The sequence below is a fragment of the Capsaspora owczarzaki genome (assembly GCF_000151315.2).
Source record: "Capsaspora owczarzaki ATCC 30864 unplaced genomic scaffold supercont2.2, whole genome shotgun sequence".
In the NCBI taxonomy this organism is placed as follows: Eukaryota; class Filasterea; order Ministeriida; family Capsasporidae; genus Capsaspora; species Capsaspora owczarzaki.
This window is the reverse complement of record NW_011887293.1, coordinates 1,154,409-1,175,644: the sequence shown is the minus strand read 5'-3', so window position 1 is coordinate 1,175,644 and position 21,236 is coordinate 1,154,409. Positions and strand designations below refer to the sequence as shown.

Sequence of the window (21,236 nt, the reverse complement as noted above, 5' to 3'; positions counted from 1 at the left end):
AATCAACAGCAGACAGATTCAAGTGGAATAAACGGAAAGCAGGGAAACAAAAAAACGATCCGGTGTGAGAAACGAACAAAAACAAAAAATCCCTTGTGATGATTGCTGGCGTCATTGTCGCTTGCATATTGGCAAACTCAGACGGGTGATGACTACAAGGTTGAATGGGTTGAATGTGTTTATTGCAGCTTGGTGGAGTGATGTCACGAAATCAAAAAACAATCGGTGCGAAAATCACTCGACGAGTGCAAAGCGCGTTTTTGGTTTGGGAAATGGTCAAACTACTCAAAACGACGACCGCCTCCTCCTCGGCCGCCTCCACGACCGCCTCCACGACCGCCTCCACGACCGCCGCCAAAGCCGCCACGACCGCCGCCACGACCGCCACCGCGACCGCCACCGCGACCGCCGCCAAAGCCGCCACGACCGCGGCCGCCTCCAGATCCGCCACGAACACGGTTGCGCCACGCTTCCGATCGCGCCGTGACCGCTGCTGCATTGACCTTGGGCGTGTACTGGGAATGGTACGACGCAGAGGTGGCAATCTTCATCAGCTCGCGCAGTGCCATGGTCGCGTACGCGGACGAAGGCAGGTTGAACTCGATTTGGAGCGCAAGCAGTTTGCCGTCGGGCTCGTCTTCAGGCTCTGGCTTGTTGTCCAGGCGATCGGCGTCAGTGTACGAAAACTGCTTGGTGTAATCGTTGTAGTGGTAGAACTTGAACTCGAGCTCGGCCGCCCGAGTGATGATGTGCCGATAGTCGCCGAATGAACGGACTGGACGATGCGAGTGGTTGAATGAAGCCAGCGTGAGCTTGTCTTGGGCAAGACGCTCAACCATTCGGCTGCCCATTTCGTTCGTGGGCATGCGCACGCCATAGCCGGGCACTGGCAGAACAACGTCCGAAATGTCGTAGCTGGCTGCTTGCTCCTCGTTTTCAATCAGCGTCACTGACGCGTTCATGCGTGCCGAGAATGCGGCATCGGCTTCATCGGTCGCCTCATAGGTCGATGCTCCCGCTCCAGAATAGACGGCTGGGGCAGATGCTTCGTCGCCACCAGCGGTGGGTGCGTCGCCAGCGGCAGCCTCGCCATCCTCGTCATTGGCATCAGCGCCAGACGAATGTGCTCCGCGTTGGACCAGATCGCCGACCACGACCTTGTAGCCGTAGCGGCGAATACGCTCGGAGGCAAGCTCGTTCCAAATCTTGCTCTGGTAGCTATGGATGTACAGGGTCTGCGTGTGTCGTGGAAGGGACTGGAAACAGCGTGCCGGATCTGACAGTCCAATTCGCAGCATGGCAATCAGTAGCTCGCGTTCATTAGTAGAGGCAGTCGGGAAGATTTGCAACGCGGCGCGAGCGTCGCGGTAGCGCACCCAGTGAAGGCGCGCAAGGTGAACGTCGGGAGCGTCGCCAGCCCGCGGTTCCAGCAACAACTGGACGCATCGGTTCCAATCCCCCTCGAGAATCGCCAAGCCAATGTCGCACGTTGGTACCGCTGTTGTGCCAAACCGTTGCAGGCCAAAGTAGTTGATAAATCCGTCGCGCTTCAAGCTCTCGACCGCCGAGCGAACACGCGCTTCCATTTCCGCCATCGAGACGGCAGGTTGGCTTTGTTCGAGGGACTCTTCGGTTGCGATGGCCGCGTCTTCAGCGGATTCGTCCATTGGCGTGGATGTGGATGCCTCGTCGATGGATCCGTCAATCTCCATGGACGTGGCACCCTCCGCAGATTCGTCCTCGTTGGCCTCAGAAGCCGACTCTTCTGTCGCTGTTGTTACCGCTGCGGATGCTGCTGCGGCTTCGGACGCTTCCACTGCACTCGACATGACGGGTGGCTTGTCCGCCAGCTCGCGGATGGTGATGGCAAAGCGGTTGCCCGACAAATCACCAAGACGCAGCTGGCGAGAAGTGATGGTAAAGTTGCCAAGACGCATGCCGTGCAGGTCTTGATTGGCAGCTTTGAGCGCTTTGGGATCGACACGATGCGCAGTCAGACGTTGAACGGTGATGGCGCGCTTGTCCTTGGTGCCAGCCCAGGAGAAGGCCGTCGATCGGACGCCGAGAATCTTGGACATGATGTAGATGCAGTTGGTGGTGTCTCGGTTCTCCTTGAGAAGCACAAACTCGCAGTACTCGCCCTGAGCCCACAGTTCCTTGGCTCGAACGGCACCCAGCTTGGACGTCGCTCCGTCGTCAACGCGTGCAAACCCTACTCGGAAGGAACAGGCGGTCGGACCAACCGTCGACGTGGGGACCGTCGCTGTGCCACTCTCGCCGTCAGCGGTGGGAGGGGGGTTGGCAGGCGCGGGTGCAGGCGCGCCAGCCGTGCCGCGAGCCCCAGCCCATGTGCCATCGAGAGTCAAGTAGGGAAAGTGCTGACGGAAGGCCTGGTGCAAAGCGGTGCGCTGCTGCTTGTCCATCTCCCCCTGCGGCTCAAAGTGATAGTAGTCGGCTCGATTGTTGTTGGCAAGGAAGGCCTGGAGCGCTTGGACTTGGCTCGCAGTGAGCAAGAGCGAAACGGCTGCAACGGCCTCCGCAGACGGAACGATGGGCTCGGGCACTGCTGCCGTGGACGCCACGATCTCTGCGTTCGCGGCAGCAGCAATCTCGGAAGCGGTCAGCGGTACGTCGAACGACGTGAGGTGGACCACGCGACCGGTTTGATCGAGCTCGTGCACGATAAAGTCAGAGTAGCGTTGCTTGATGACGCCAAAGAAACTCGGCAGCTCCGGGTGTAGGTACTCTGTGATGCCCGCGTCCTCGTCCTGGTACGCAGCAGCACGTCCGACAAAGGTCACTGGCGGCGCGTCGGGCGCGGTCAACTTGGCCAGCGATTCCGCATCGGTTGGTGCACCACCGCCTCGACTCGAGTGTGATCTCCCGCCAGACGATCCTCCGGAAGTGAATGACGCAGCCTCGGCAGCAGCAGCAGCAGCAGCAGTTGCAGCAGCTTCAGCAGCAGCGAGCGACTTTGGCATGAGCTTGACTGTGGAATCGGCGACGCGGCCCCACGGCTTGGCGGTGGAGCTTGTCGCTATTGCCGATGCTGCTGAGGATGATGCCGACGACATGATGGTTGGGATGACTTGCGAGCGGCGCTGCGGTGCGCCTGGCTCGTCGTCCTCGTTGTTGTTGTTGCTGTTGCTGCTGCTGCGATCACGATCCCGACCACCGCGACTGCCGCCCTCGCCGCGATGCCCATGAGGGCCGCCATTGCCACCACGATGGCCGTCGCGCCCTCTTCCGCGCCCGCGGCCTGCTCCTGGCGTGTCAATCGCGTTCTCTCGGCTGCCGCCGTCATCCAACCGCGCGCGTTTGGCCGCGTGTTGCGCACCATCGCCGGCCGTGGCTGCGCTGCTGGACGACGACGATGCTGAGGTTGACGACGATGACGATGACGATGATGATGATGATGCCGGTTGGCCAGATGCGTCGGCGTCGCGCTCGCGGCGGAGTCCTCCTCCTGCAGCCTCGCCCAGTTCCATGCGGGAAGATTGAAGAGAAAAAAAAAAAAAAAAAAAGAGTGATTCAACATTGCATCAATGGCAACATCTATGAATGGCGCTCACGGTAATGATGGTGGTCTTAATGTGAATGTGTGTGTGAGGTGTAGGTGAAAATGATGGATTGTGAGATGCTGTAAGGAGGAATGGAATGATTCGAAACTCGGCATCTCGGCATGTCAGAACTCTGCATCCTCAACCCAGCCAGGAATATGCCCCGTCCTCGAGAAAATCAGTCATGGGCAGCGTTGGAAGAATGGCAGCCAAGACAACGTTTCCATGTCTTTTGCTCACAAAAACAAAACAAAAACAAACAATCACAAACCAAAAACACATCAAATACGCAAGGACACGTCGGAACAACCGAAAACAAAACTAGAGCTGCAACACAACCACTGCAGAATTAGTCCGAATCGTACATGATCGAGTGAACGCTGCTGGTATCAATGGAGCCGCCCTTGTAGCCGCCGCGCTTCTTCTTGGTCTTCTCGTGACGGAAGCTCTTGCCCTTGGTGAACTTGAGAATGTTGTTGGCACGCTCGCCGAAAGCACCTGCCGCGCCAGCCTGTTTGTTGCAGAAGTGTGAGCAAGTCGATTCTTTGCGCAACGCCAAAAGATTGTGCGAAATTCGTCCTACCTTGCCCTCGTACGAGTTGTCGGCCAGACGATGGTCAATTTCGACTTCCTCGGCCTTGATGCGGCGGAATGGTGTGTTTGTAGCGGGCGAGTTCTGAGACAAGGAGAAAGAGCAGGACAAAACATGCGCGAGTCAGAACCAACCCATTTCAACAAACTCGGCCCCGGATACACTTGCAAGCGAAACAACACTTACTCGCTTGGAGCCAGGTGCAGACTTGGTCTGCACGGGTGTTGATGGTGCCGAGCTTTCCTCCTCGTCCACGCGCATGCGCTTGTTAACGTGTTTAGCAACTGCGGGACTGACAGGGGCCGATTTGGAATCCACCTTCATGTCCTCCGAATCCGAATCAGAATCAGACGAGCTCGAGCTTGAGCTGCTTGACTCTGATTCTGACTCTGAGCTAGAATCAGACTCTTGCTTCTTGGAAGCCTTGCTAGCGGGCTTGGATTCAACAGCCTTGGCCTTTGGCTTGACCTCCTCTTCCTCCTCGCTGTCACTGCTGCTGTCACTGCTGCTGTCACTGCTGCTGTCACTGCTGCTGTCACTGCTGCTGCTGCTGCTGCTGCTGTCACTGCTCTCGTCTTCGCTGCTGCTTTCGTGAGCGCGCTTGCGTGAGACGTGCTTGGTTGACTTGAGCTTGTCGTCCTCAGACTCGGCCATGGAGGACTCGTCCGCCTCCGATCCCGACGACGGGTTGGCGCTGGTCTTGCTCTTGCCATTGCTCTTGCCATTGGTAGCGGTGGTCGTGGTGGTCGTGGTGGTGGTGGCGGTCTTCTTGGCACTCTTGTTCTTGCTCGCGGCCTCGTGGGCCAAGTGATCGTCGTACAGTGCTTGCAGCGTCGGCTGTTCCAACCCCGCACCCACCCCAATTCCCGAAAACCAACACAGAGCACAAGCACACACAACAGTGCAGTCAGACTCGTGAGTGTTGGTGCGATGCGCTGTTTCGGTGACTTGTGCCATCCTCCACAGTCCACAGTCCACAGTCCACATGGCTTAGTCCGACCATTCACTCTTCACTCCCAATCCCCTCTTCCCCCTCTCCCCCAAACCATTTCAAAGTCCCATAACAAAGCAAAACTGTGTCATGTTCAGTACGCACCACGTCGGCCACTGGAGTGAACTTGACCTCCTTCTGGAGCTTGGAGGCAGTCTTCTCGAGCTTGTTCAGCTTGGCGTGATTGAGCACAATCGAAAGCAACGCCGTCTCTTGCTTGGATGCCATGATGTGAGGTGTGGTGATCTGAGCAAAATAAAAATAAAAAATAAAAAAGAACGAGTGAATTGCTGCTACAAACGACAAGATCATCCATTGCAACTCAACTGGATTTGAAACAACTGAACTGGATTTGAAACAACTGAACATTTTGACAACGATCGAGCTTGGCATAGAAAACATGAAACCCTTTTTTGTTAGTTCCTAGAGCTCGTAGACGTTGCTACGAAGCCATCTTCCTCTACACTTGCTTGAGCATGCCGCTGTACCCTTGCTTGTGAACGAACGGCAGCAACGATCGCTGCTGATCGCTTTCACCAAATGCTGCGGCCGCGCCGTGTGCGACAGGCCGCGCAGGTCCGGTGGACATTGTCGCTGCTGACGAAGCGGGCGCTGGAGTGTGGTAGAGCGCAATTGCCCACAAGACAAGAACCAACGCGAGAACAAACTCCCACGACAACGACATATCGAACGCCAGAATGGAAGTGGCCGTTGACAGCAGCATCGAAAGCGCAATCATGAATAGCTTGACAATGTTGGTCGAGTGCTTCATGACCACCGAGAGAATGAGCCCGTTGCCGGCTTGCGTGAGAATAATCACCCAAGTCCAACCGTTGTATCCATCGAAGAGACGCGCAAAAGGTCCAAGCATCCAAACCAGGCTCGTGGCGCTGTGTGACAATCGGAGTGCAGTGTCGTCGATGACCGCGTTCGTTGAACTAGAGCTCCAAAAGTAGGCCGTCGCATTCATGACCACTCCGCAAAGGTACAATGGAATGTTCTGCATGTGCAGCGAGGCATGCATTCGACTCTTGAGCACGTACTCCGCGTACACGCCGGCAAAACCGGAAATGGTGCAGTACATGACCATGAGCATGAGCCCGTATGGAGAGACGTAGAGCGCGGACTTGAGCAGAATGTTGGTGTCCTGCGCACTTTCATCCACAATGCTCGAGTGCTTGGCGAGCCCGGCCATGCTATTGAGAATGCTCGAGAAGAGCAATATTGGCATGGCAAGCCACTGGTTGCGCGACAAGGAGCGGTTCATGATGAGGCGGAACAGAATGGCCGTCGTGATAATCTTGAAATTGCACAAGACCATGAACGAGACGGGATCCATGGCCTGCTGAGCATAGTACGCCGTGTTGTTGTTCAGCGCGTACAACAACGCTGGGACGGAGAGCAGCAGAAAGAACCGCGGCTTGAACGCACCCGCGCGGACCTCGCCCACAACGCCGCGTGTGCCCAGAGTGAGCAGGGCGAGTGTGCACGATATCAGCAGCTTGCACAGCTCGGTCATGAGCACGACAGAGGCGACATTGTACGCGACGCGGCCGTCATCCCCCTTTGACAGGTTGGTCAGCACAGAATGCGAACCGTAAGTGAACACGCCCGCAACGAGCAGGACCCGCAGGAGTGGGCTTCCCTGTGTCACTCGCACGCGTCGCAGCGCAGACAGACACGCGCCAAGCATTGAGAGACGTGTGCGCTCGGCAGATGCGTGGCTGGGCAGAGTGAAGAAAATGGGGACACTACTGCCGAGGAAGAGCCAAAAAAAAAAAAAACGCACGCAGAACTGAGCGCTGTCCAAAAGAAGCACCTGTCAAATTGTGAATGCAGAGCGCGAAAAGAAGGGGGGAAAAGGCAACAAAAAACGATCCCTAGCATGACAGCTTCATGGATGAAATAGTTGATAAAAATTTCTTTGCAATGTGTATTTTTCGAAACCTCCGCCGTCGAAACTTTCGCCGAGGTTGTTGGTTGGCCTTCATGCTCACAATCGGTAAGCAAATGTGGCGGGAACTAGACGTGCAGGTGGATTTTTTTTTTGTGTTGAAAGAAGCGCAGAGTAATTGCTTGTTTTCTTTTGAACGACCAAAAAAAAAAAAAAACAATCAACAATGCATCGACACACAAGCGCAGTGCATTCAGTGACAGAGTTGGGGCTGTTAAATGCTCGAGGGGTTTGTTGTTGGGCTACTTCAAACATTGACACGTCGTGACAATCGTCGCCCTCGCGCGGAAGCAACCGATGCTTCTATATTCGACTTCGCTTTGCCCGCTTCCTGACTCGACGATTTTGATTCCGTCTCGGCACTCGGTGTGGCTGCCGCGTGGCTCGGCGATTGGGCTGCAGTCTCGGTACTTGGTGTGGCTGCCTCGTCGCTCGCCACCTTGGACGAAGCGGATTTGAATGGCGGAGGAAGTGGCATTCGCTCGGGAACAATACCCAACGAAGACAACGTGTGCAGGAATTGAGGCACTTCGTCACGCACCAAAACAGTCAACACGGCGGCTGCCTGGTTGGTGTGCGTCATGCGACCACAAACAGTGCGGTAGGCATCGCCCGCCAGTGGGGTGGTGATGATTGCTGCGCGCAGTTGAGGCGGAAACGCAATGCCACGCAACGCATCGACCTTCTCAACCACAAGCGAGACCTGACCACCTTCAATCTGCTCCATGAGCTGGCGCCGGAGCTCTGGAGTTACACCGAGTCGGCCAGACGCGGACACGGTTGGGACATGGAAGACGTTATTGAAGGCTTCAGAGATTCGCAGGGTTGGGGCGTCTGGGTGGCACACCAGCAGGGCAGAATCAAAAAACTTGTGCAGACACATGTCGGCAATCGCCTGATACTTGGCATCGGCGCTTGCAGCCACCAAATATGCGTGCGAAATGGACCGGGCCAACGGGAAGGGTGCGATGCGTGCATCTTCCGAGTCTGCGTCAACAACAGCCGACGGCGCCTCTCGTGCAGCCACCGACGCGGTCTTTGCATCTAATCGAGCCTGCTTGGCGCGAGTCTGAGCATCCATATCGCTCGGATTGCTTGCAGCAAACTCGGCTGCGACACGAGCAGCCTCAGTCAGCTGGCTGACTTTGAACGAAAAGATGGGCTTGCCATTCAAATAGGCCATGTCTCTGGTAAGGCGCAAAAGCATCAGCGACCCGAGCTCGGCTTTGAAGTGAGGCAGAACGTTCGCGAGCTCGGCCGGGAATGACGAGCAGGGCAAAAGAAGCAAGGGAGATCGTTGCAATCGAAGTCCGTCACGGTAGCGACCAGCCATGCGCAATTCCCGCGCGCGTGTATTCGACCGTTGGACGCGCTCGGCTAGCTTGTGCATAAAAATTTGCGCGGGTGAGGAATGCATGGGATCAAGCGGTTCGTTTCCGCGCCGCGACTTGCGCGACGCGTTTTCTGCTGCCTGATCTTCATGGTTGCGTGCAGGTTCTGAAGTCTCTGGTTGGCCTGACTTGTTGACTCGCAGTGATCGGGCTTTGTCTACGCGCTCTTGACGTTTGGCTTGAGGCTGGAGAAGCTCGATGGGGCTGAGCTGGGTGGTTGCCTCTTCAATCACGACTACCGAGGCGTGCCATGGGTTGTAGAGCCCCGCGCCAATGTCTTTCATGCGCCGTTGGATGTTGAGCCACGACTCTTTGGCAGAGTGTCGCATCGAGTGGCCAACTTCGCTCATGCTGTATCCGGGAAGAATGTGCGCAAGACGCGCTGCAGGAACAATGCAAATCATGGGTCGCGCACGTTGCAATGCTTCGAACGCATCCTCGGCCGCTCCGCCAACCGAGACGGTGTGAACTACGCTCTTCAGCGGCAGCGCATGCAGAGCCGGCGGCAACAAGTCTTGAACCACAGTCTCCAATTGCGTAGCCAGCTCAGCGTTCGGTGTGACAATTAGAATGTGCGGGGCATCGCGAGGCGGCAGGGGTTTAGATGTTCCAGGTGTTGCCTTGAAGGAGACAGTGTTGCGCTTGGGTTGCTTCGATGGTCGCTGCTGCTGCTGCTGTTGTTGTTGTTGTGGTTCTGTCATGCTCCAAGCCAATTGTGAGAGCAGTGGCAAGAGGTAGGCAAGCGTTTTGCCAGATCCGGAAGGCGTGTTGATGGCGATAATCCCACGACCGCCATGCTTGGCTGCACGCAGAATGAGAGGTGGAATGGCGCGCTGAACGGGCGTCGGCGTCACAAACGGCTCGCGTTTTCGCTGGGCCAGATGTGTCGTCAGCCCTGCATGCAATCCAAGCGAGGCGAACGAAGTTACACGCATGCGGTTGCGAACGAGCACCTCCGGAGCGTTATCGTACTGTTGCGGATTTAACCCAGATGCAAACGTCGCAAACAAAAAAAAAAAAACAGTGAGGGAGGGGGGAAAGGGTTCAAGCGAAAGAGCCATCGAACAATTTCAATGATTCCAAGTGAGTGAGAGGTGCACAATAGGAAATAGGGAGCGGAAGGGGGAGGATTGGCAACTGAGAAGATCCGAGCGTCTCACCAAATCGGACTTTGGGCGAGGCTTGGATTCCGGGGACGACGACACGTCCTCTAGCGATGCTGACTCTGCACTTTGTGCATCGGGACTTGCGGCGGTGCCAGCTGGTTGCGTTGACTTTGGCGCAGCCACACTACGCTCGCGTGCACCTCGCGGCAGAGTGAACTGCTCCAGTGCCGATGCGTCCTCGCGATCGAGCTCTTCGAGGGTCAGTTCGCGCTGATCTGCCTTGTCCTTGGTGGCTTGAGACTCGGACAATGGTTGGGAGCGCGCTCTGCTGCTGGCGGCTCTAGCAGTGGCGGTCTTGGCCAAGTGTTTCAGCTCGGCGGCATCGAACGCACCCTCGCCAATGTCTGCTGCCGCCGCGTCGTCCTCGGCGCTGGTCGACGCAACGGTAGCATCTGGACCCAGGCGTTTGCGCTGTTGTGCGGTGGCCCGTGTCTGGCGAGCGTGCGCAATCCCGCCAGTCGCCACATGGCGCAGCGGCAGCGACAGCAGCGCCGTCTGCCTCGGCCGCCAAGCAGCAGTCTGCATGGTCGCAGTAGGAACAGATGCTGCTGCTGCTGCTGCTGCTGTGGTCAGCGCCAGTCGACCAGCTGCGGAAAGCATTTTGTTTGGCTTTGAGAAGAGAGCAGCAAGTGATGACTGAGCTGCTCAGACTTGCACACACTTTTCCCCTTTGTTGTACAGTATACTGTAGAACTAGTGCGCTTGTTTTCGCTATTGGCAGTGCTCTTTACTGCACGCGCAGTCAGGTGGTTCTCCTTTGCCTTCCCTGAGCTTTCATGCTGCTGCTGGTGGTTGTGTTTGGAACCGTTGTAGCATGTCAATGACAAACCAAACGGCAAATCGTCGAATGGGAACACATATCACTAAATCAGGGAACTCAGGCCTCAGTCTTTCAATCTCAGATTGTTTCCACTTTTGACAGATGGCAATGATGCTTACGCGATCGCTGTTGCGGCAGTCGTCGGCTTGGTGTGCGCGCTCGGCTGTTGCATTGCCATCCGCGAACGCAGCAGTATCATCATCATCGTCGGTAGCAGCAGTGGCAGGAGCATCCCCGTCGATTGGAGCTGGAGTTCGCCGATTGTACTCGACCACCTCCGCTCCGTCATCGGCGCTGTGCCGCGTTGGAGACAAGAGCACCCGCGATACTGTCTTCACTCCAGAGCAGGTTTGGCGAATACTGAAAGCGCGGCTGTCGGCGTGCTTTGGTCAACCAGCCAGCGTGAACGAATCGCTCACTTCACTCTGCTCTGAACTTGTTTGAACGATATATCCATTCATCCATCCATCCATCCATCCATCCATCCGTACGATGATGCTGCGTTGCATCGATGTCATGAAACGCGATCCATGCTTTCATACGAACAGGTCGGTCAGTTCAGCCAGCTGTCGCAAGATCTCAACCCACTGCACACGGATCCTGAATTTGCAGCCAAGTCGCGATTCGGGCGTTGCATTGTGCATGGCAGCTACATTGTGGCTGCACTGGCCGTGAGTGATACGTCGGTCGAGTGATGATACATTTGATCGAGCGATAAAACGTTTGGTCGAACATGCTGTGACGACTCTCAAATTGGCTCGTAGGGCATGATTGGCACCAAGTATTCCGGTGCAATCTACATGGGCCAGACGATCAAGTTCAAAAAGCCGCTTTTCGTTGGTGCGTATGGGCCTGTTCGGTCGCTCTCGAGACAGAAAATGTCTGTGCTCACGTTCGCTCGACTTTAGGTACACCATGCTCGCTCAAGCTCGACGTGTTGAAAGCCGACCGCTCTTCTCGCGTGGTCATCATTCGCACCTACTGCGAGCAAGACAATATTGTGCTGATGGATGGCGAGGCGACCATCATGCTGCCAAAGACGGCGTTTGAATAGTTGTGTGTGCAGTCCGGGTAGATGAAAACAGGAGTGCAACTGGAGAGTTGCAGAGCGAGATCTGGAGTTGCCTGTTACACCCTGTTACGAACTGGGCTCATCCCTAATCGGTCTTCCCCTCATTCTTCACTAGATATATTCTTAGTAAACGATACTTCCGCATACATCTCGTACGCTTCAGTAGTGATTCTAGGTTGAGTTCCGGGTAAGATCGTATGGCATCTCGACTTCATGCTCTTTTCTCTCGTTTCGCCTAGCCAACTTATATAATTACATGCATCCTGAAAGTGGCGGCGAGTATGATTGAAATCCCTAGAAAAACAAAAGGCGGCACGTTAAATGACAGGGGGTCCAAATAAAAAAAAGGTCACCAGTGTCATATTTTTATCAATCGAGTTGTGCGTCATTCGTGGTCCACACACACACACACACAATTTCGATCTACTGTCAAAGATTTCTTTTTGTTTCAGTCTTGTCTTTTTTCCTTTCTTTCTTTTTTTTTTTCAAGTTTTTCTTATGCTCGCTTCAATGGGATTGCAGCGTAAGTCGAAACGAAAAATGGCCGCAAACATCGTCGATCAGAGTCATTGAACAAGGCACTCTCTGACTGTTGTCTGTTGTCTGTTGTCTGTGTCTCTGTCTCTTTCTCATGTGTGTGAGTGTGTGATGGAGGTGGTTTGGAGTGTGCTGCTGGAGTGATGATCGAGAGCAGCGAGACGCGTGGCGATCTCTCGTTTTTTTCCCCTCTTCCTTCCCTCTTCCTCACAGCAACACTCCTCTTCTGTGTCTCAAACTTGTTCATGTCCATCCACTTTGTGGCCTTGCAGTCAAGCCAGCCTTGTTTTTCTGTGGTGCTCACGCCGTGTGTGTGTGTGTCTGAACAGGAGTCGCTGCGGCGCGCAACCTCGCTCGCTCCATCTCAACTGCGGCCACCGTCGCCGTCGCTGCTGCTCCAGCTGCACCAAAGGGCCCTGCTGACAAGCCTGCTTCCGGTGCTGCACCTGCTGCCGCTACCGCTGCTGCTGCTGCCGCTGGAGGCAAGGCGCAGCCCAAAACCCGTCAAATGACATCCGCCGAGCGTGCCATCTCCAAAGTCCGCTCGCAGGAACTCGTCGAGAAGGGTGCTCAAGTAGCAGGTAACACATGGCGATCGGCAGCGTGAATGCTGGTCAGCGAGCCCCGAGGACGATCTGTGATTTGTTTGGTCTCCTGTCTCGTCACATTTGCGTGTGCTTTCACTCAACCCTAACCCTTCTCTCTCTCTCTCTCTTTCTCTTGCATCAGCTTCCTTGTCGGGTCGTGCGCGTCGTGAGGCCCTGCAGCGTATTGCCGAGGAGCAAGAACGCGCCGCACAATTCCGCGTCGAATTGACGGAAGAAGAGCGCATGGCCTCCGACACCAAGTCCCAGGAAACGCAGCCAGCACCAGTCCAGGCCAAGGCCATCATTCACACGCTTGAATCTTACGGCCGACCGCGGGGTGCGGTCGTCGGCCGAGCCATCGGCGCTTTCAAATCGGCATCAGAGGCTGGCGCCATTCTTGGCTTGTTGCGAACCCTGCGCCGCTACGGTGTTGCCTTGTCTCAAAGCCAGGCGAACGTGCTTGTGGAGCGATTTGTCGCTGCCCGTTGTCCGGGTGCCCTCATTCCCGCATTGACCATGCCTTGGCGATATGGAGTCTTCCCGGACGCCAAACACATCGAGTTGCTTGTTCGCCATTTTACCGATGCGCCCGTTGCAACTGTCTCGGCAGCAGACATCTTCCGAGTCTTCCACAGTTTCGTTGCATCCTTCCGGCAACCAACGCCGGCATTGGTCGATGCCATGTGCTCGTTTGTACTCACTCAATCGTCGGCCGACCTTGAGAGTGCTCTCGACATTTTCAACTTTGCTCGCCGCTCTGGTCTGGCGCCGTATTCGAGCACTGCAACTGCGCTGGCGGTCGCCTTGTTAGAGGCTGGTGATGCTGCCGGGGCCGCTCGTTTGTTGCAAGCCGCCGCCACCCCTGTCGCTCCTGTGCCCAATATTTCGACTCAGCTCGAGGACATGCTCCTCGCTCAAGCCGACGCGGAGAAGCTTGGACACTTGGCGCCTCGTGTCTCGCCAACATTGGAGGAGTTGCCACTTTCCCTCCAACGTGTTGCTGGCGGCGAAGAGCAAGCCGGTTTGCTACAGGTTGCTGCATCCTACGAAGAAGAAGGCTCGGAGCTGACTTCAGAGCAGGAGACGGCCGCCCGAAAGCAAGAAGACGCCGAAGAGGCCGTGGGAACGCTCCGACGCATTTCGCTCGAGGATGTGGCTGATTCTGTTGCGGACGACATCTTGTCCCGCAACGCCTCCGTCCTTGAAATTCACTCCAAGGCATACGCTGATCACGTTCTCAAGGCGCTGGAGCGCAAGGCGCGCTCGGACAAGGTTGCTCGCATGAACAATGTTCAGGATATTGCCGCTCTCATTCGCTCGGTTCGCGAGAAAAAAGAGCACGAGCCCGTGAAGAGTGCCGCTGCTTCGTTTGTCAACAAGTCGCACCCCGACGCAACTGCTGTGCTGCTCCAGGGCATTCTCGGCACTGCATCCAGCTGGGACGAGCCCGTCCTTGCCGCGCTTCAGCAAACATCCGCCAACCAACGATTATTTGCCGCTGCAGGCCAGCACATCAAGGCCGCTCGTCCTGATCAGGTTGAGCCATTCCGAGCTGCGCTTGGCCGTGCGCAAACCGCGACACAGCTGAATGAAGAGCAACGTGCGCTTGCCGCTTCTGCATTGCAAGCGTTTGCATGATGTCCATGTTGATTTAATAATACAGAGTGTACTTTTTTATCAGATATAGGGTGTATTTTGTTTTGGTGCAATGGTCCAGGGCAGAGTCAGCAAAAAAATGTGATTTTAAAAAACGTTTCCACCAAAGTATCCACTTCCATGCACGTGTGTCGAGTCTATCGCTCTGTTGCTCGCCCATTTTCATGACTCTGTACGATGAAAATATTGTTTTCATTCGATTTATGTCCAAGGGGTGGTAAATGGTTCAATTTTGGTGGGTGGGCGTTCAGGTAGAACATGTCGCAACTTTTCATCGGCAGCATCGTCCATTGAGGAGCGCTGTGTCGCTCAGATTTTGCAGCGCTTGTATTTTGGTCCATGTCGCCTGCGTGAATCGTAATAATTCTTCTTGAAATAGTGTGTTTCTGAGTTTTCTTGTAGAAAGCAGGCACAAAGTTTGGTCCCGAAACCCATTGTTTGCAGTCCATTCCGTTTGTCGTTGGACTGTGCGCGCTCAACTCTTTCTCAATGCAATCCCAAGCCAAGAACTGACCTCACACATGCCAAAAAAAAAAAAAAACACACAATAACCAGCCATGTTGGAATGGCACGCTTCTCGAGGAAAAGGTGCCCAAAAAACAAACAAAAACCAAAACGCAAAAAAAAACGTTGGAGCTCGGCGGGAATTGAACCCACGACCTCTCGCACCCTAAGCGAGCATAATACCACTATACTACGAGCTCATCTGATGATGTAAGATGTATGGGCATTTTAGATTATGATTAAAAAATCATGCCTGGCTGAAGTTTTTGAATGAAAATATTGTTCCATCCCTGTTTTCCCCTCCCTACACATTCCTTGGACGAAAAAACCCTCAATCATCACATACAATAACATACCAAACGAAACGGTACTATATTCGCCTGATACAACGCAACAGGCACGCGAACAAACAAGATTCAACGTGATTATTAAAATGGCCTGAAACGTTCTGGTCAATTTGTGGAAATAATGTACTCGAGATCGAGACCGATGCTGTCGATATGCATAGGGCTATGCAAGTGACACAAAACAAAAGCCGATGCCAAAGTCAGTTCGGCCCTCGCTCATTCCAAAAGCGCATTCCAAAAACCAAAAGTAGCTTGCTTACCCAACAAATCCGTGACGACGCGTCTTGATAAAGTACAGGAAGAGAATGATTGCATGGAACAAGTTGTTGCGACCCTGTGACACGCACGGCCCCAAACCAAACAAAGGAGCAGATGAGTGCGCGATGAAAACGGGCGGAGAGGAATTTGGGAGTCGAGGTTTTGGTCCTCACCTGAAAAATCTCCCAGCGTTCATCCATCGAGATGATCTTGAAGTGAGGGGGGTGGATGTTGGTCTGGGCAATGACAACGTCATGTTTCGGTGGTTCTACATTGGAGCAAACATGTGAGAACGGACCGTCGATAGAACAAACAACACCATTCTGAAACCAAAGTCACTCACCAGAAGAATCGAGCTGGAGTTGAAAATAACGCGCAGTAAAGTGCTTCCCTTTCGGCACCAGTGCGTCTGCGGGCAGGATGAAATCCAAGAAGGTGCAGAACAGATGCATTACAATCTACAATCGATGCAGCAATGTTTCAGGTGAGTTGTGCATTCCACTCCGTTCAAGCACTCGAAAACAAAGTAAACAACAACAACAACAAAAAAAAAAAAAAAAAAAGACAGGCTCCAAACCTGGGCATCGGTAGGAAGATCAGGGTGCCACTCTTTGCCCTTGAATTTGCCGCCAGAGTTCCATCGATACTCGACAAGACAGCAAGATCTAGCAAAATTCAAACAAAGCCACGAGATATCAGGCAAAGCCGACGCAAAAAACAACAACAACAACACCACCAACAACAATAACAACAACAAAAAACTGCAGCAAAAAGAGTGCCAGTAACGCTCAACGCACCTCGAATGCGACCCACAACATATTCATGATTGACATTTCCGTCAAACACAAAGAATCGTTCCAGCATTTGCCGTTTGTGAATCTGGGTGAGGAGTGGGGGATTCTAATAAACCAAAAAAACATGGTAACGCAAGAAGCACAAAAAATGAGACACTTTTGGTATCGCACAACTCAAATGGATGAAAGATTCCGCTCATGGCATACCTGAAGAGCTAACTGCTGTAGAGTCTGTTGTTGACTCTGTATGTACGCCTGTACTGGGACTGTGTGCAACAGCCAAACCATCCAATCCAACAAAGTGAGATAAGCGGTTGTTGACGCTCGACATCCCAGCAACCCGAGAGCCATACATACCATGCGTCATCAAGTTGGGAAGATTGCTAGCTTTCATGGTCTGATCAACGCGATTCATGGATGTGACGAGATCATTCAGCACATGTGTCGACAGCCAGACTCGACACCGCTCCGTCCACGCATCCATGTAGGAGTCAATGCCGAGTTTGCACAGCAGCGCTTCCGACAGCTGCATGTTCAGGAAGCCGCTCTTGTCGTCGTCGGAAGACTTGGTGCTTGAAGAGGCCGAGTCGCGCGCGGGCAGAGCAGTCCGGTACTCGTGCGGGACAATTTGACTAATTTTGAGACGATCGGCCACGCTGCTCGGGCCAAACAGACGCTGTTGGCTTGCGTCGCGTTCAGCAACAAAGCGCTGCAGACTGCGCTCGTCAAAGACCGCAAAATCATCCGGGGGAATGGGCATGTGATGCCAGAGCGAGGACTTTGGCGACGACGCGCCGCCAAGTACACTCGATCCTGGCGAGGCAAAGCCGCCTCCGGTGCCCGACCCTCGTGGTGTGCCAGTCCCTCGTGGCGTGCCAGACCCTCGTGGGGTGCCAGCGGGACTTGCACCTCGACGAGGAGAGGGACCGCCCACCAAAAGCGGACTGCTCGTGCCAATGATTGCACCGGGACCGGACATAGCAGGCGAGCTGTGCATCATTCCGCGATGAGCAAGACCCGCAGGGGAAGCCACTGGAGTCGCGACCGCACCAGGCGATGCACCAGCGCCGCCATCAAACGCTCGCGGCGTGCGCGGGGAACCAAGAACGCTGCCTCCGCCAGAGGAAGCAAGAATTGGCTGCAACGTAAATAGAGAATGATGGCCCAAGCCAAACGAAAGTGACAATCACCGGGACAAGCATTGCAACCGGCAGCAGCAGCACCGGCGGCAGCAGCAGCAGCAGCAGCACGCTTCTTGCCATACCGATGCCAAATGGTCCACTGACACACCCGCTGGACTGCGCACGCGTTTGAGAGCGTCCGTGTTTTTCGGAGTGCTTGGTGATTCTAAAACCATCAACATTGAAAAGAATGAGCCAGCGTTCAAGATACAAACATTGAACGAATTCGGCTACAGTAATAGCTCCCCTCCCCCGACGGACGTACGAGTAATGACGCCAAGCCGGTGTTTGCTAACGGTGGAAAGCTTGCTGGCCTCTGGAGGAGCTGCCGATCCAAGCTTGAGCACATTGTAGTTTTTCACGAGATCGAATAGAAAGCTTGCAATGAACAAGACGCACATGGTAGTGACTTTGAAGTTGTGGTTGGAGGGTGATGACAAAAACGCAGGTTGGTGAACAGAGGGAAAGTCAGTATCAACTGCAAAGCTAACGCATAGCTTCGACGTTTTGCACGTAGAGATGTAGGCTTTACCTGCAACAAAAGTGAAATCTTTCAAAACGGTGGGAAGCTCAGGCAGGCGTTCAACAACCAAGTTGATCTTGTTTGGCACCAGCCCGCTGAGAAGTCTGGTATCATCACAAAGTTGGCCAAAAAAACGAGAATAAAACCGAGGTTAGCAAAAACAGAGTAAAGCTTTTTTCCAAGTGCTCGACTGGCAATGTTCCAACAGCCAAGCTGGTACGGTAGAGGGCGGGTAAAGGGTAAAGTGAATGAATGGGCTTTGAAACTGTTTCAGTTTCAACGACACGGGTCAGATTGGAGGGTGGACCGACTGTGCCTCGGCATTCACGACACTGGAGTTGAGCGTAACAGTCAACTGATGAACGGCACTAGCAAACCGTCATCATGATGGAGGAGGGTTTGCGCTTTCGATGGCGGGACGAGATCTCGCCTTTAGGGAAAGGAAGCCAGGATTGGAGCCGGGACCATCCAGCCCAAGCATGCACACCACTAAAGAGCGCACTCCCATTGCAACACCACCACCGCTACCACAACAACAACAGCAGCAACAACAGCAGCAGCAGCGGCGGCGGCTGGCAGAGGACAAGATTCCTCCTCAATGCTTCTCGCTTGCTCACCTTGCGGGCTGACTGAGAAGCAGGGCGAGGACGGCCGCAGCGAAGGCAGCGCGCTTTCCAGCCAAGCGCACGGATGCGCGTGTCAGCGCACCATGCTGCTGGGCGGCCAGAACGGCGACGCTGGACGGGGACGAGAATGGCTTGAGTTCGGCTGTCTGATCCATCCCTTCCATGTGCGCCAAAACCGTCACAACAGCAACAGACACGACAGCAGCAACAGAAACTCGGAAAAAACAAATAGGGGGACTGAATGAACAATAATAATACTGCAAAGTAAACGATAGGGGCTCAGAGTGCTGCACCGGTACCGTGAGCAAACGCAGAGAGATTGGGATGGGTACATCTCAAACTAATCTCACTGTACTGGCTGCCATTTCGTGATCCTGTTGACATGTAAGAGTTGACCACACACTACCTCAACTATGTCTGGGATTTCCAGCTTGATCAGTCATCTTAAAACCCCGTGCTCGACTACAGTGAGTTGTTGGTTTCACTGCATCAGGATGACCACCAAACAGACCAAGTTTGAGCTCCGGATGGTCCCGCCGCAGTGCCCGCGCTGGCAAACGAGCAGTGCTGCACCATCATCACGGCATGGGCCGGACAGCGAGAGCCAAGTTGCCGCGATCAGAGCCCGCCTGCTCGCGTGGTACGATGCGAATGCGCGCACACTGCCATGGCGCGCTCCACCGCAGACGCACATGCAGACAGACAAGACAAAGCAAGAGAAAGACCAGGAAGAAGAGCAAGACCAGGGCTCGAGGGTGGATTGGGTTCAAGACAAGCGCAATCGCAGGAACCTCGACTTGACTCGAGACGACAGCAGAAATCAATCAGACGATCAGAGCGACCAGCAAGATTCATGCATGGATCAGATCCAACTTCATCGTAGCCAGAGCAAGAACCTGACCCGAGACCGCGGATACGACGTCTGGGTCTCGGAAATCATGCTGCAGCAGACGCAGGTCGCGACCGTGATTCGTTACTACACGCGATGGATGGACAGCTGGCCAAGTATCGCCGATCTGGCTGCAGCCACGCCAGAGCAAGTGCAGGAAGCATGGCGCGGGCTGGGATACTACTCGCGCGCGCGACGACTGCGTGAGGCAGCGGTCAAGGTTCATCGAGAGCTTGGCGGGGCCTTGCCTCGGTCTGCAAAGGAGCTACAAGCTCAAATACCAGGTGTCGGACCATATACCGCTGCAGCAATTGCGTCTATTGCGTACAATGAGCCGGTCGGGCTCGTGGACGGGAATGTAGTGAGGGTGTTGACTCGGCTCTTTGCCATTGGCGCCGACGTTGCCGGGTCTGTCGCAGCAGTCTGTGCAGAAGAACGAGCCTCCACCTCGGGAGAAGCGAAACCGGTGACTGAACCGGCACCAACAGAGGTTTCGGAAGCCAAACCACCGATCAAATCAACCTCGACCAAACCTGCCTTGAAGTCATCATCGTCGTCAAGTGCGGCTGCGACCGGACGTGCCGTACCCGTCGAAAATATTCTCTGGAGCATTGCAAACCGGTTGGTCGATGCTACGCGGCCAGGGGACTTTAATCAAGCAATGATGGAGCTCGGCGCGACCGTTTGCACTCCAACCAGTCCACAGTGTGGATCATGTCCCTTGCAGACTGAGTGCATGGCATACCGTGATCAAGAGCGCTCACCAGACCAGTCAGCTGAACATTTAGCGCGAAACTGCGGACTTTGCTTGCCTGCCGACGCTTGGGCAAACGGAAACCCCTCAGTCACACTCTATCCTCGGAAGCTCAAAAAGACGCGGCAACGAGAAGAGCACGCCGCTGTTTGTATTGTAGTAGATCGCCACACGGGTCCTGTCGACCGGTATTTGATGGTGCGGCGTCCAGACAAGGGGCTCCTGGCAAATTTATGGGAGTTCCCAACCTGTTCCCTGCCCAACGCCGGTGCCACTGACACGGAAGCCGCTGCTGGAGACGAAAGCAGCGATGACAGTGACTCGGAAGGCAGGGCAACGTTGCCGTCAAACCGTCGCCGCAGCAGTTCAAGTTCGACCACGACCGAAACCAAAGTCGATGCTGCTGCGGGAGCGTCGGCAACTGCCACGCTAATGGCTGCTGCTCGTAAACAGACCTTGGACGAGTCCGCTGCGCAAAGTACCCACGATGCTCTGGCACAGGTCTGCCGCGCCACCACGAACGGCTACCTCGAATCCACGTTGTTAGGCGGTCTTGTTCCGCTTGCCGATGTCATTGACGAAAAGTCGCGAAAAGCGGTTGGTTCCACTGTGCACCTCTTTTCTCACATCCGACAGACATACCACGTGGAAGTGGTCGATCTGAAGGCTTCCGTGGCGCCTGATGTGCTTCTTTCACAGCTGCAGGTCGAGTCGCGCTGGCTGACCGCCAATGACATGCTCGCATCCGCCGTTCCGACGGCCGTAATGAAGGCATTTGAACTGTTTACCCAGGCTGCTCAAAAGACCTCGAAATCGCTCAAGACCGTCCATGCTGAAGCCGAATCAAAAACCGCCACTCCCACTCCTCGAGTCAAGCGCAGAGCCAGCCAACCACCGTCCGCATCTGCAACGCCTTCCATAGCTTCCTTCCTCGTGAAACGAAGTCGCGTGGTTAAATCCGAAACTGTCGATGTGTCTGATGATTGAGCGAGTGCACGTTTGACAATTTGTTTGTGAATGGGTTAAATGAAAAC

General features: G+C 54.7%; 8 protein-coding genes and 1 non-coding gene across 9 annotated transcripts; 3 read left to right on the top strand and 6 right to left on the bottom strand.

The window, feature by feature from the left end:
- Positions 1–165: 165 nt before the first annotated feature.
- Positions 166–3,502, bottom strand: CAOG_01545 (hypothetical protein). Its single transcript, XM_004364356.2, has one exon. It carries the CDS (start codon positions 3,486–3,488, stop codon positions 282–284), a length of 3,207 nt encoding a protein of 1,068 aa, XP_004364413.2. The 5' UTR covers positions 3,489–3,502; the 3' UTR covers positions 166–281.
- A 263-nt stretch (positions 3,503–3,765) lies between these two features.
- CAOG_01544 (hypothetical protein) lies at positions 3,766–5,416 on the bottom strand. Its single transcript, XM_004364355.2, has 4 exons — positions 5,249–5,416; positions 4,339–4,989; positions 4,144–4,236; positions 3,766–4,071 (listed from the first exon to the last, which is right to left on the bottom strand). Exons 1-4 carry the CDS (start codon positions 5,369–5,371, stop codon positions 3,910–3,912), a joined length of 1,029 nt encoding a protein of 342 aa, XP_004364412.1. The 5' UTR covers positions 5,372–5,416; the 3' UTR covers positions 3,766–3,909.
- A 187-nt stretch (positions 5,417–5,603) lies between these two features.
- CAOG_01543 (hypothetical protein) lies at positions 5,604–6,836 on the bottom strand (the record flags this gene model as incomplete). The annotated part of the gene is made up of 1 exon (XM_004364354.1): positions 5,604–6,836. The coding sequence occupies one exon, from the start codon at positions 6,834–6,836 to the stop codon at positions 5,604–5,606; it is 1,233 nt and encodes a 410-aa protein (XP_004364411.1).
- Positions 6,837–7,206: 370 nt separating this feature from the next.
- Positions 7,207–10,254, bottom strand: CAOG_01542 (hypothetical protein; the record flags this gene model as incomplete). Its single annotated transcript, XM_004364353.2, has 2 exons — positions 7,207–9,459; positions 9,649–10,254. The coding sequence occupies 2 exons, from the start codon at positions 10,252–10,254 to the stop codon at positions 7,345–7,347; spliced, it is 2,721 nt and encodes a 906-aa protein (XP_004364410.2). The 3' UTR covers positions 7,207–7,344.
- Positions 10,255–10,585: 331 nt separating this feature from the next.
- Positions 10,586–11,528, top strand: CAOG_01541 (hypothetical protein; the record flags this gene model as incomplete). The annotated part of the gene is made up of 4 exons (XM_004364352.2): positions 10,586–10,822; positions 11,023–11,145; positions 11,239–11,314; positions 11,383–11,528. 4 exons carry the CDS (start codon positions 10,586–10,588, stop codon positions 11,526–11,528), a joined length of 582 nt encoding a protein of 193 aa, XP_004364409.2.
- Positions 11,529–12,026: 498 nt separating this feature from the next.
- On the top strand, positions 12,027–14,352 carry CAOG_01540 (hypothetical protein). Its single transcript, XM_004364351.2, has 3 exons — positions 12,027–12,069; positions 12,413–12,664; positions 12,813–14,352. The coding sequence occupies exons 1-3, from the start codon at positions 12,045–12,047 to the stop codon at positions 14,306–14,308; spliced, it is 1,773 nt and encodes a 590-aa protein (XP_004364408.2). The 5' UTR covers positions 12,027–12,044; the 3' UTR covers positions 14,309–14,352.
- Positions 14,353–14,958: 606 nt separating this feature from the next.
- On the bottom strand, positions 14,959–15,030 carry CAOG_09341. Its single transcript has one exon. It is a non-coding gene; the product is annotated as a tRNA-Pro (tRNA).
- A 252-nt stretch (positions 15,031–15,282) lies between these two features.
- CAOG_01539 (hypothetical protein) lies at positions 15,283–18,714 on the bottom strand (the record flags this gene model as incomplete). Its single annotated transcript, XM_004364350.2, has 12 exons — positions 15,283–15,340; positions 15,438–15,511; positions 15,609–15,703; positions 15,779–15,893; positions 16,013–16,081; positions 16,267–16,335; positions 16,437–16,495; positions 16,587–17,367; positions 17,494–17,576; positions 17,676–17,819; positions 17,943–18,037; positions 18,551–18,714. 12 exons carry the CDS (start codon positions 18,712–18,714, stop codon positions 15,283–15,285), a joined length of 1,806 nt encoding a protein of 601 aa, XP_004364407.2.
- A 339-nt stretch (positions 18,715–19,053) lies between these two features.
- On the top strand, positions 19,054–21,189 carry CAOG_01538 (A/G-specific adenine glycosylase; the record flags this gene model as incomplete). Its single annotated transcript, XM_004364349.2, has 1 exon — positions 19,054–21,189. One exon carries the CDS (start codon positions 19,054–19,056, stop codon positions 21,187–21,189), a length of 2,136 nt encoding a protein of 711 aa, XP_004364406.2.
- Positions 21,190–21,236: the final 47 nt, after the last annotated feature.

What these genes read in the sequence shown, in the direction of transcription:
- CAOG_01544 (XM_004364355.2), bottom strand. Translation starts at nt 5,371, where the DNA reads ATGGCATCCAAGCAAGAGACGGCGTTGCTTTCGATTGTGCTCAATCAC. An exon ending in CTGCACCTGGCTCCAAGCGA is followed by an intron (nt 4,237 to 4,338) that starts GTAAGTGTTGTT and finishes TCCTTGTCTCAG; the next exon opens with AACTCGCCCGCTACAAACAC. An exon ending in ACAACTCGTACGAGGGCAAG is followed by an intron (nt 4,072 to 4,143) that starts GTAGGACGAATT and finishes TGCAACAAACAG; the next exon opens with GCTGGCGCGGCAGGTGCTTT.
- CAOG_01540 (XM_004364351.2), top strand. Translation starts at nt 12,045, where the DNA reads ATGCTCGCTTCAATGGGATTGCAGC. An exon ending in CGCTTCAATGGGATTGCAGC is followed by an intron (nt 12,070 to 12,412) that starts GTAAGTCGAAAC and finishes GTGTCTGAACAG; the next exon opens with GAGTCGCTGCGGCGCGCAAC. An exon ending in GAAGGGTGCTCAAGTAGCAG is followed by an intron (nt 12,665 to 12,812) that starts GTAACACATGGC and finishes CTCTTGCATCAG; the next exon opens with CTTCCTTGTCGGGTCGTGCG.
- CAOG_01545 (XM_004364356.2), bottom strand. Translation starts at nt 3,488, where the DNA reads ATGGAACTGGGCGAGGCTGCAGGAGGAGGACTCCGCCGCGAGCGCGAC.